This window comes from Ptychodera flava, chromosome 11 (genome assembly GCF_041260155.1).
Source record: "Ptychodera flava strain L36383 chromosome 11, AS_Pfla_20210202, whole genome shotgun sequence".
Classification (NCBI taxonomy): Eukaryota; Metazoa; Hemichordata; class Enteropneusta; family Ptychoderidae; genus Ptychodera; species Ptychodera flava.
This window is the reverse complement of record NC_091938.1, coordinates 7,182,501-7,195,231: the sequence shown is the minus strand read 5'-3', so window position 1 is coordinate 7,195,231 and position 12,731 is coordinate 7,182,501. Positions and strand designations below refer to the sequence as shown.

General features: G+C 40.0%; 1 protein-coding gene across 1 annotated transcript in view; it reads right to left on the bottom strand.

Annotated features, from left to right (window-relative positions):
• LOC139143397 (protein Wnt-1-like) overlaps positions 1-12,731 on the bottom strand; it is an 18,857-nt gene continuing 6,126 nt past the window's right edge. The window contains exons 3-4 of the mRNA XM_070713691.1: positions 9,255-9,517; positions 1-1,762 (exon numbers count right to left, since the gene is read on the bottom strand). Of these exons, the coding sequence (XP_070569792.1) occupies positions 1,193-1,762; positions 9,255-9,517 (833 nt within the window). The 3' untranslated portion in view covers positions 1-1,192. The remainder of the gene's footprint in view (positions 1,763-9,254; positions 9,518-12,731) is intronic.

The following is a 12,731-nucleotide window of genomic DNA, read 5'->3' as shown; positions in this document are numbered from 1 at the left end:
TATATATATATATATATATATATATATATATATATATATATATATATATATATATATATATATATATATATATATATATATTATATATATATATGTGATTATCTACATGCGCGTAAGCGTACGCTACCCTGAAGATCATCGATACATACAGGTGCTTTTAAATGATTTCAAGACGTAAAATGGTATCTTCTTCTTTCGAAAGAAGTTGTTTCAATAAAGGATTAATTGCAAAGCCAAGAAAAATGGAAAAATATTTTAAAATGTACGAAGACGGGCTATATTACACGTATAAATACAGATAGGTCCATTCCATGTAAGCAATACTCAACAAGTTCTCTTCCCCTGGAAGACACAGCAAAGTTCGACTTTCTACGGTTTGCTTGCTTGTACGTTCGCTCTTTGCTCCAAGCAGTGAACCTTCGATGAAGATTGCAGCGACAACATTTGTAAAGCTATTGCTATAGTGAGGCAGAGTCGACACAAAAACGTTTGCTGATTTTTGACTCACTTGTGGGTCGATGCAACATGTACAGAACCTGTCGTTGGACGACAACTATAATTACAACATTTATGTCGGAAAACAATGTGTAAAGATTAAACAATCGCCGTGACTTCGTCAGACGAATTGCATCTACGAGCAGCATTGATACATTTTGCCACTTAGCAATGCATTTTGAGTACAAACAATGTTATCGGAAATAAAAAAGCCAGAGATTAACACTTCAGAAAAATAATAAAATGCATATGGTTACATACATGCACTAACAACTAGTCATTGCGGCAAATAAACGGCAGTTCAGACGAGCTGGCTAATGATTCAATATCAATTTTTCACTCTCAACTTACAATATAACTTCTGTCAGTTTTTGTCAAAAAATCTCTGAGAAATAGGGGGTCCGGAGGGGAATATTATGAAAACTTTTTAAAACACATTTTTTGCCTTTTTGTCAGTATTCAACAAAAAAGCAAGAACATGACAAAATGTATGTTTTACAATAGATCTCGCGAAAGCTGTCTCATAATGTTAGTCCCGAAATCACGAAATTCTCTGTCTTACTCGCATAGCGTCGTCGAACGCAGTGTCTCTTTTTTGCGTCTCCGCTTTCCCCTTGGAAAAGTCCTGTAACAGCAGTCGGGCGCAACTTCCGCTTCCTCCAACAAAGCATGTCGGGACATGGATGTAGGAGCTTTCTCACTTGGCTCTTGGTTGTTTATTTTTTTTCAAGGAATTGTCACCAGTTGTCTTTTCACTCGCATTTCCGAGACACGTGTTTACTATCCGTGTTGTCACGCAGGTCTCGCATTTAACTTGGCAACACCAATGAAACGTACAACTACATCGTTCCGTCACTTCCTCTACGTCACTCTTGTAACCTCGTCCGCAGCACAAAAGGTCACACCCATCTATACCGAGCGATGTGTTATTACACTGTCTTCCTGTCGTCCCTAGCGAGCCCACCCTTTTGTTTGGCTCGCAAAAGTCCGGCGATTCTTCAAAATAGACAAGGTCTTTATCTGTGGGCTTTTTGTGGTTTGAGTCGACCACATCGAAATATAGCGAGGGTTTGACCTTCTTCCTCCGCCGGGTGATCCTCGGATTACCGGTGTTGGTCAAAGCAACCAGCGACGCACCATCGAACCGCTCCTTCAGGTTATCACCAACTGCTCTGAAAGTGGGCAACCTCATCCAACAGGTTTTTACTTGGCAGCTACCAGACATACCGTGGCACTTGCATTCCTGCCTCATGTTAGTTCTGACATTCTAAATGGACAAAAAAGGAGGGAACATGTCGAATGTGAAGGGGTTTTTCTAGGGAGAAGCGATCTCTGATCAGTTGCGAAAAATGCTAAGACGTTGTTTGGGAATTATCGTCAAAATTTAAATCTGGAAATACCTTTTTTGATGTCAGAAACATTTATATTGTATGTGCTAACCTGAACACTGAACGTAACCGTACGACGCTATCAGTAATTTAGGTTTATCTTCCAAATTTCAATTAGAAAATGATATTTTTATTTTCAGGTACAATTACATTTTCTGCAGTAACATAAACACTGTTCGAAACCTGTCAACAGATAGTATTCGTGAAGAAACTACTTAGGGTCTTTTAATCCAAAACAATTTCTGAATTTTTTGAATAGTTGAATATTTACGTTTATCGAAGAAAGGTATATTCTAGTAATATTTTGCATTAGTTTGTATAGTATTTTTATATTTTTATCTTTTTGCGGTCGAAACAAAGACACTAATTCATTCCCTTTACCAAAATGATATACAGTTGAGAAAATCACAAGTCACGTCGCTTTTTACCAGGTATAGAGATTAAGGGACAAAATTTGTGTCTACTAGTTTACAACCGGCTTTAATAGAGTCTGATCGGCATAAGATTGTACATGTGGGTTAAATATTTATGGCTAATATACAAAGTTTTGGCTGTCGTCAAAAAACGGTTGTTGTTGCACTTGTCAATGGTTTCAAACTTTGAAAGGGGCCTATTTTTGTGTTAATCAGTCACTATACATACAAAGGTTAATATTGTTAGATATTTTGTTAGTACATTTTGTGAGGCGTTACTTTTTATTATATTAATTCGTTATTTTTTATTTTTTTATTTTTTATTTTTTGCCAAGAATGCATGATAACATAGACACGATACAGGTGCCACTGAAGGTCCGATCGTACTGCGAAGTAAAAAACCAAGCTGTATGTTCGAGGTGAGAAGCTTTGATAGGTTAGAAACGTAAAAAATAAATAAAAGCCATTTGCACATTACAAAAAAATGAAAACAACAGGAAATAAACATTCAACGGGTTAAAAGTTAGTTTGCATCTGCAAAAATGCCGACAGTTAGTTAAATAACATAAAACACTTGCAACGGTGCAACAAAGACTTAATATATGGAGAATGACACCACATACAAATTTCTGAACTCCAAACTTACGTCCGCTGTCGCTCGTCTACTACGTACAAATGCGCACAAAGACAGACATGCGCATACATACACACTGCACAGAGCTACGACTTTTTGTTGTAAATTGAGGCGTCAAATGCGATGTTAGTCGTATTTAAAGGTGAAAATACCATGCAAATCGCAAGAACGTTGTTTGAATACTTCGTTTCGGTGGCGAAGTTTGATTCATAAATAACTTCATTTTCGGACCGGTAAAGGGGGTTACATGAAAACACACAGAGAGATGCATAATGTCTGAAATTGTTGAGTGAAGGAACAACTCATTTATCAACACAATGACTGTTTACGGCGCTGGCATGTTCTGGTTCAACGTTTCTGTTTGTACCTGAGATCATTTCGAACCCAACACGTACTCGACTTGGTGACAACACTTTATTTGACACAAAAACTGACCAAAAACCATGATGCGTAGAAACGACACAAACATGCTCAGCGGAATTTAAAAGGGACTGAAAGTGACTGAGAAATAAACCTTTCCCCTCCCACTTTGCAAAATGTAATATCGACCTATCGAGCCCATTGACACGCTGTTTAGTTTCTAATAGGTGTAAATCTGTAATAAGGCTATTTCGTAACTGTGTTGGCGAAAATATGGTGCGATAAAATTGATTCGGTTTTTTCGCCTGAAAAGTAACATGAGTTCAGTTTACGTTGGGTAAGAAGAAGTGGCCTTGCAGAGTCCTTATTGGTCAGGAATCCAGAAAGAACGGTTCTTTCACGTTCAAAGCGCCCCTGTCACTGTTACCTTAATTTCAAACTGTGGTTATTTTGTTCTTTTTGGAGAGAAAACTACACTTTCGTTCTTTCAGAACTTATTGCTTGTCAAGTTGGGTTTGTCCAATCAGGTCCGCCGTTGTATATGGGTGAAACAAGAAAACAATGTGAGCGACTTCTGAAAAACTGAGTGATCTTTCATCAAGCGTTTGAAATACTGCCGAGAAAGTGTAGGAACGACAAGGTTCGGTCGGACAGAAAGATTCGACATTCAACGATGCCGGTCAGCGTCACAACTATTAACCGTGCCGCCGTATTCGCAGTGTTGTTTGCAATTGAGTACGCTTTATGAAACCTAATAAAGTGATCTAGGTTTAGTGCATTCCATTTTGAGTGACACTGTTTCCGGACCATGATTTCCAAGGACAGTGCTTTAAAGTAAAATACGTTATGTTTATGTAGTTTGCTGCACATGGCGAAAGAAATAAGACGAATTGGTCACCGAGAAAAATGTGTGGATTGGTATAATATGGGTTATGTACACAATGAATATCAGTGTACCTGCCACGGCAACTTTGTACTTCCGTCGCGATGACAAGTACGAAAACTCATTTGCATTTTAAATTTGAAACTCAAAATAATAATCAAAATGTGTTTGTATAGCAGGGAGCGATGTGGCTTGGAATGGAACATTGCTAGCATAGCAGGACAACGTAACGTGCCGGGCTGTAAACCATGGGTGCCTGTCAACCAAGATGTGTCTCTAGCTCTCAGTATTATTAGAACTCAAAAATCCGTCATCGTTCTGACCTCTGTGATTTTCTGGTCCACATGGATCTGTCTCCCTGTGATCCACTGCCAACGAGTGACCTGTCAATCAAGAAAGCTCACGACCCGCAAACAGGTCTTTCACTGGTTCAAAAATTCAAAAGCAAACCGGTGGCCCTGACGACAGCCGTCGATGATTTTACTCTGTCACGATCGCCAGCTCTATCAGTTGGATATCAAAATATGTGGATATCGGTAAAAATTATTTGTTTGCTCATGCCCGTAAAAGATGGCTCTCTGAGCGCATTTTTTTTGGAATAGAAACAAAGGTTTCCAATCTGGCAAATATGTTTAATGACAGAAGATTATGCGCACGTTAGGTGCTCTGGTCGCAGCTCAACGTCATGTTTTAAACACATTTTTTATTAAATTTGCCCCCCACGTCAGAAAGAAAGATACCCAATTTGGTTGCCTTGCGATGAACGTAGCCATTGTCGCTCATGTGAGCGATGAAAGAGAGTCTAAATTTCTTGTACAGGGTAAAACATTTCATATTTGTATTCAAAACATGTTCAACTTTGGTAAGGTTGAATTTCCAGCCGACACGTTCACGATCGTTTGAATGGCAGGGAACTTTTTATATTGTCTATTCTTTTGAAAGATCCCTCTTTTTTCATAAAACAAAAACGAATGTAGCCTGGTTTTGGTTTTTGTTTGGTATTCACATGCCGTGATGTACAGATGACTTGACACGGTGATCTTATATTTGCGCGGAGAGCCGTTTGCGGTGCACACGCGAATATCAATGATTCATCGACCACTTGAGGTGAGGTACTTCTAATGGGGTGTCGTCTTTCGATCAAATGACATAGCCCCCTCTACGGATGTCGAATGAGTCAAGCCGGACCCATGTCCCGGTATGTTGTGTAATAGGATACTCAAAAGTCAATCAGACCAATGTATATTGATGTCGACACCCAATTACAGATAGCTTGGAAATAAGATGAGATGGCAATTTCAAGCTTTTTTCCCCGAGACAGGCAGAGTTCGATCTTTTGCGGAAGACCAATAGGAGAAAGTGTTCTTTCTCAAGAACTGCTATAATGATTTTCTTATTTGTTTGGTTAAAGATTCTTCAACTTGTATTGTCTTTTGATTTCTTTAGAAGGAAACTTTTTCTTAATTCGTGGGAACAGACGAATAATAAGCCTTGATTTCGCGTTCCATTCACTCTGGGCAAAGGCAGCGAGGTCACCGACAAACACGTAGACTGTCTTTTTTTGGCAAGGTCACGACAGACATCGTCCTAAATGTATCCAAGCTCTACATTTTGCTAATTAGGAATACCAATCAACTTCACAGGTGATTAGGCTTTGCAGCTGTCAGACAAAATATTCCCGCCTAAAAAAAGTTGGTACATTCCACATCTGCCCGTCAAATTACCTCCAAAGAAGAAATCCTTACCCACACGAAACGCGGTCAAGCTTTCTAATCGGGAGACAAAAAAACGAAAAAAACAAGACAATCGGGTAAAAATTTAATTACTTCAAAAGATTCTGAAAACAGGATAGCGTCGATGGAGAGTTTGATAATTGGTCGTTGACAGTTTTTTTGATTGAGTGTTTTGTGGGCGATTTGTGTCAGATTCCTAGCGTAGCTGTCGTCAGTGTGTTAGCTATTTTGTACCTTCCTAATCTACGGACTTTTCAGCGGCTCCAATTACATTAATTTCGAGTGGCTGCAGAAGTACACTAGCTTATTAGGATATTTGACCGTTCCATCTCGATGTTTGGTCGTGGTCAGTTTCGTTAAGGACATGCCATTCATCGGAGTTTGGTTTCTCTTAAACTTCGTTAACTTGGCCATTGTTTGAGGAAAATATATCCCATTTAGCGATTTTTAATGCTTCCTGCCTGTGAAACGCGCCTGAAAACTGTCCTTTCACGCTTTCTTAAATACCAATTTTCCCAAAAGTAGCCGGTTTTGTTTACCACTGACAAAAGAACAATGCATACAAGTTAAAGTCCCTTCAATTTGGAAACACTATCAGATCTCGCCTGTCCCTAGTGTATGTGGACGCCACGTCACTGGTACATTCGCCGGTTGTTTCTCTGCTAGGTCAAGCGAATGAATTATGGTAATAAGTTCCTCGGGCATGTGTTTTTTTTTTCTAATACACCATCAGAAGTCTGGCGTATCGAATAGGATCACCTTCATTGGAAAAATCAATTACAGATACGGCACAACGGAGGTTTCCTGAGAAAAGAAGAGACATATGAACCAGTGGTTTGTGCTTTGCGCTGTAGTGTCTTAAGTTTTTTTTCACCACGACTATAACAGTGCTCTTGTCGCAAGATCCAACAATGGGTTCAGTTATCTTTGTCCTGCGTTTGGTGTTTTTACTCTTTTTGTTCCCTTGTTATCTGCCAATTTTGCGAATTTTTTGCTAACTGTCATTTATGTCCGTGTATTCTTTTGGGCCTGGCTAGAAATATTGTTGTGGCACTTTCCTTAAATGTTACCCTGGCACAAATAGTTTTTGGTCGTGAGTGTTTGATATTTGCTGTAATTTTTCGTCTGTATTTGTATTATTATTTTTTTGGTTTATTATTCGTTCAAAATAAATAGCAAGATAAATCAAAACCGACCCGTTTTGATCGTATAACTGCGATTTTGACCTGACCATCTTGAATATACGGAAGTATACGGATTGTCAGGACCACAGTCCCTCATAGATAGTGGATAGTGGATAGAGGGACTGTGTCAGGACCAACGTACACTTTTACACTATTCACTTTCTGACTTTCTGACTTGGCATTTGATGCTCACATGTTGGATCTAATAGGTTAAGTCAGTCTGAAAAAGCCCATGTATAAGTCGATTTTTAGCTTTTTACACGCTTTCAAGCTAATTAATATTATCCCTGAATAAAATTATTTTTATTTAAAATCACTTGAGCTATAAGACATCAAGACCTTGAAAAAATGATCATCATCGATCACAACAGGCAAAAAGCTCACGTAACCTGCATCTGGTGATCCTTTGACCGCCTTTGGACGATTTGTGGGAGTTCCGGTACACCGCGTTAATTACGACGTATATCGGTAGACAAGCCATCAAGTGGTCGATCAATACACATCAATCGATACTCGCGTGGTCGCTGAAGGAAAAAAATTGTTCACTGTTGTAACCAAGCAATCCCTAAAACCGTTTACGAAATGCGACGCCTTTCACGACGGGAATGTGATCGCCAGACACATAATTTGAGGTCAGTGCGTAACTGGACTGTCCTGAAAGAACTTAAGGAAAGCCATCAATTTCTCTTACGGCGTGGAAATGTTGTTTACAAACCTCGAAATGGCAAAACATCTCCAGAGTTTATTTGCGACAGGAAAGAACTTTTGATTGCGTATGTATTCGTGCCATCCGATGGCTCGACGTTCGTGCGAGACTGGTCGAACTCGGACAATGGTTCGAACAATGCAAACCAGTAAAAAGCCACGCAGAGTGGGGCGAAATTCATTACTCTGGTCCTACTCTATAAACTTTGCAACAAACAAAGAAGACCGATTGTTTTTTGACGCGACCTATCTACATGTGAATCGGCCAATAGTACCTGGCACAACTATGCGAAATGTGGTCGGACAAAAGGGCACACATGTTTAATATACTTCATCAAATCTAAGTGGCCATTGTTGCAGGCGGTTTTAATTAGGTTTACTGAGATGTTGAGAGTGGTGAACAGATGAGAGGAATTTTGGCCATTAACTTGTCTTGTTTGTCGCTTTTCTTTCCGAGTGTAAGGGGGAAAATCGAAGTCGTGTCGAGAGGAGAAAAGCGTTTGTTTTCCGAAATGTCAGATCTACTTAGGAGGGACGACCCATCAATATAGACCTTGGCTGTATTGACTCGCGTTGATGTCCGATCGCTTCCGAAGCAAACTTGGAATTTTGTAAACCAAGGACGTCACCAATACTAACTTATTTTGCTGCTTTCAACCACTCTGCACGCGGTATTTGTCTACCACATCGGTTGATAATATGAAATGTAGATTTTTTAAATGGTTCTACTCAGCGTCAGTAACAAAAGTCATTTACAGAAGCCCAAATTTCGCATGGCTCCTTCTCGCTGCCTGAGAAAACGTTTTAAAGGACTGTTCCCCCATTTAAAAAAAATAAACCAGACAAGGCTCATCGTGGCTTTTTACTGATCTGATTAATCCTTTGTCCTAAGCAACAAACACGTTGGTGTAAACAACTTTATGTGTCTGTACTCTGACTCAATTAGCCAACTAAGACTGCGAAAGTACGCACTTAAATGTCATCGTTTTTCAATCGATCGCATCTCTTCTTTACAACTTTCATTCACATGAGCGATTTTTTATGCTTGGTTAGTAGTGACCGATTTCTTACGAGGGGAGGGCGTGGCCGCATCAAGGTGAGACGCTAAGTCGGCCGAAATTTTGATTTCATTTTAAAGATATTAGGAGCTTGCCATCCTTTCAGAGAGTTTAGACAATAATACATGGTATTGACCTTACTTCTGCCAACATAATCACGGCGAGTTACCCGAACACGGTTGTTAGATTGAGTCTATCAACTTTTTTTTCATAATAAATAAGCTTATTTTCAAGCTGTTTATGCTCTCTGAAGGTTGATAAAGACAAACTTGACCCTTGAACCAGAACACAGCCGGCGCCAAAAATTTTCGGAAGAGAACTGTGCATATTGTTTTCGACTAATAATGTGGACTTTTGACGTAATGGGAAGTTGTTATCGGAAGCCATAAAATTCAACTTACGTTGCGTCCGGCTTCGTTATTGTGTAAATTCATGAGATATCTTAGATCCTTTCCCTTTTCACTGGCGTCGACGAATTTTTTGGAGAATTGGTAACCGAACTCGGCGTTGTCGCTGCAGCCGCCCCACACCCAGTCACTGCCTCCGGTCCCGCTCTTCTCGTCACAGGAACACGTACCTATGCTGCCTTCGCTACACGACCTGGCTATCAAGTGCGCCACAGCTGCACTCGTCAAGGAATAGATAAAGGCTGTTTCCCTGCAACCTGGCGAAATAAAAAAATGAAAATTAAATAAAGCAGCGAAAGTTTAGTAATCCCACAACCACCAAGATGGTTAGTACATCTCCGTCATCATATTCTTTGTTCTTTCAAGCTTTGAAATTTCAAGCAGATGCCAAATCTCTCTCTCTCTCTCTCTCTCTCTCTCTCTCTCTCTCTCTCTCTCTCTCTCTCTCTCTCTCTCTCTCTCTCTCTCTCTCTCTCTCTCTCTCTCTCTCTCTCTCTCTCTCTCTCTCTCTGTATTTTCTGACGTGCTTATATATATGTATGTGAACATACATGACTGCATGTATATATGTATGTATGTATGTATGTATGTATGTATGTATGTATGTATGTATGTATGTATGTATGTATGTATGTATGTATGTATGTATGTATGTATGTAGGTATGTAGGTAGGTATGTAGGTATGTAGGTATGTAGGTAGGTATAGTAGGTATGTATGTATGTATGTATCTATCTATGTATGTTTCTATACTATGCATCTACTATGTACTATGTATGAACCAACGTCGCTCAATGTTCAGTATTAGTATAAAATTATATCTCCCAATTTGACATCAATTATAACGTTCGTATCGTCCATATATACCCTCATTCCGTTTACATATGTAAGATGGTTTTTTTGGTTTTCTTGTTTATTTTGTTTGTTTGTTTGTTTGTTTGTTTGTTTTGCAATATCTTTGTTTTTGTAATTTTTCAAGTGATAATATTAGATCCCATTACTTTGGAACACATCGTTTCGATTGCACACTTTATATCGTCAATAACAGCATCTTTTTCAACCTCCCTATCTGCTGCATGTGAACATCTTTCATCTCATCTTTGCCCAATCACCGTCTGATGACGTTGAGTTCACGTGTACATTCAAAAGTCTACACTCTGTCCGCCATTATATCTGACTAACGCCGTAGACAGGATGTTTCCCCGATGACACCGCTATTGTGGCCAAACGAAAATATTTATCAAAGGGGCTTTCTATTGATGAATCCCACTTGTTGTGTTGTGTGTGTCTGTGAGTGTCTGCGTGTGTCTATGTGTGTGTATGTCCTTCATAGTTGCTTGTTAGGTGCGATTCGGTAGTTGAGTGTTTACATATGTAATTTACAGAGGTTTAAGATAACGTTTACAAACTACACAAGGCTGCCAACCTATTAACCTTAAATGACCATATGTGTGTAATGTTTGGCCACTCTTTGTTGACGATCATTTTTGTTGGCTTCAGACTATCGCCGTCTGCTCCCTAGGGGACACGGACTTGGCTCTGCAGATCCTCGATAGAGCAACTGAATGTAATTCATTAGTTGCCTTTTTGAATATTTTTGTGAATTTTTTGTCCGTCGTGGGCGTTTGATTGCTAGAGACATCACTTGAGTACATTTTCTCAAAATGTACTTCGCTTTTTTATGAGATTAAATCAAATTTTAAGAAATGCAAACGTGTTTCCGTTGCAACTCTTGTAGTGCGAGAAATCAAAAATATTTCATCATCACTCTCATTTCCCACGGTCATGACACTGCTCTTCAAGTCTGCCAAGTAACCATGCTCAAGACATTACTCAGGTGACAAAATATTCGCGGTTTGGCGGCAGCCTTGGAGTGAAATTTACAACATTACAGCGTTTTTATTCTCGGGCTCAGCTTCGGTTCCGTTCGACTGGCGAGGTGTTCATTGCATAGGCTTTCTCAACATATCTCCTTGGCGTACCGAATAGGGCAAGGCATGAAGGGTTGTCTCCTTGCAAAAAGCTACCATTCGTATTAAGGTCAGACCAAGTAACATTGTAAGGTCTTTCTGTCAGTCAGGCAGGCGTACAAATGGCGGAGGGCAGAGACAGATAGATGGCTGTACAACAAACGGTCATACAGTCACAGTCAGATAGACAGGCAAATAGCTTTGTAGAGCAATCCATCGGATGACTGATGGATTGATCGACTGTGTAGCTGATAAATTGATTGATTGTTGACGTCATGGAAAAGCCAAAACGTGTGTTATTTTGTTAAAGACAAAACTTTTTTCTTTCATAGAATGTCTGTCCGCTGATAAATTATCTATAAAACTAATTTTGTCTTAATCCATCGTCCCTGCAAGTACGCTTATTTTAATTTGTTATGCTTGCGAGTTGTTGTTTTTGGTAAATCAACAGGTGGCCGCATTATGACCACAGAATTGTCGGGAGTGGTTAGGTCAGGGGACACGTTGAAGGTGTACAGTAATTGTCACACATCTTTTGGTCAATGATTAGCAATCTCGATCCGAGGCTAACCCATCCAGCGTTAACAAACAAAAACCCAGACGACTTACGTTTATCATCGCGCCATGCATGTCTTGAGAATCTCGATACCTATCTTGTAGCAAAACCAGTAAAGCATGTCTCTAAATCATTTATGTTGTGTTCACAGGGCGATATGTTCTAGGGCGGCATCCTGTGTAGTACACCGTCGTGCACGTCCTTCGTGTAATAAGGACAAGCCTGACTTAACCAACCTCTGTCGGAAGCATGATTCGCGATGCTTGGCGGTTCAATTACCATAAATATTTTTATTCACAACATTTTACAGTGATATGCCGGGCGATAATAAGACCAATTCCTGCGGGGCCGCTCGTAACGTTTCCTAATATATAATATCACTCTATCAGTGGTTTTTATATGGGAGATAAACAAGTGACGGCATTGTTGTATTTGCCCTGACAGATATTGGCTCCTGGGACACGCTGGTTTATCACCATTCTTGTTGCTCCGTTTGATCTGCGTCGTGTCTCCGGTATGATCTCTTATTCCACTTTCTTATTGAGACAGACGTTGGACTGATCAAACACAGGCCTACGCTCTGGTCACTTTGACTGGCGAGCGTTTACTTCATGCGGCAATAAAGCTACATGATCGCGGGAAATAGACTGATTCCTCGTCTATTTTTACAGCTCGCTGTCTGGCCTGTATTGAACGTAGTAAAATATTAGTGTAGCCGTTAGCCATTCAGCGCGGAGGTTCCCCGATTTGTTGCTCTCTGGTGGGTTAGTCTAAAAGCTCCGCTCTTGCCGCTCAAGCTCGTCGGCTAACTGCGCCAAAGAAGCCGATAGTGAATTTACGGGGCGGCATCTCTTCAAGTCCTTCTCCGACGGCGAACATAAAATACAAGGCACTGTTATATTACAACTTCCTGCTTGTGACATTGAGAAGCTGAGCTACACGCGTG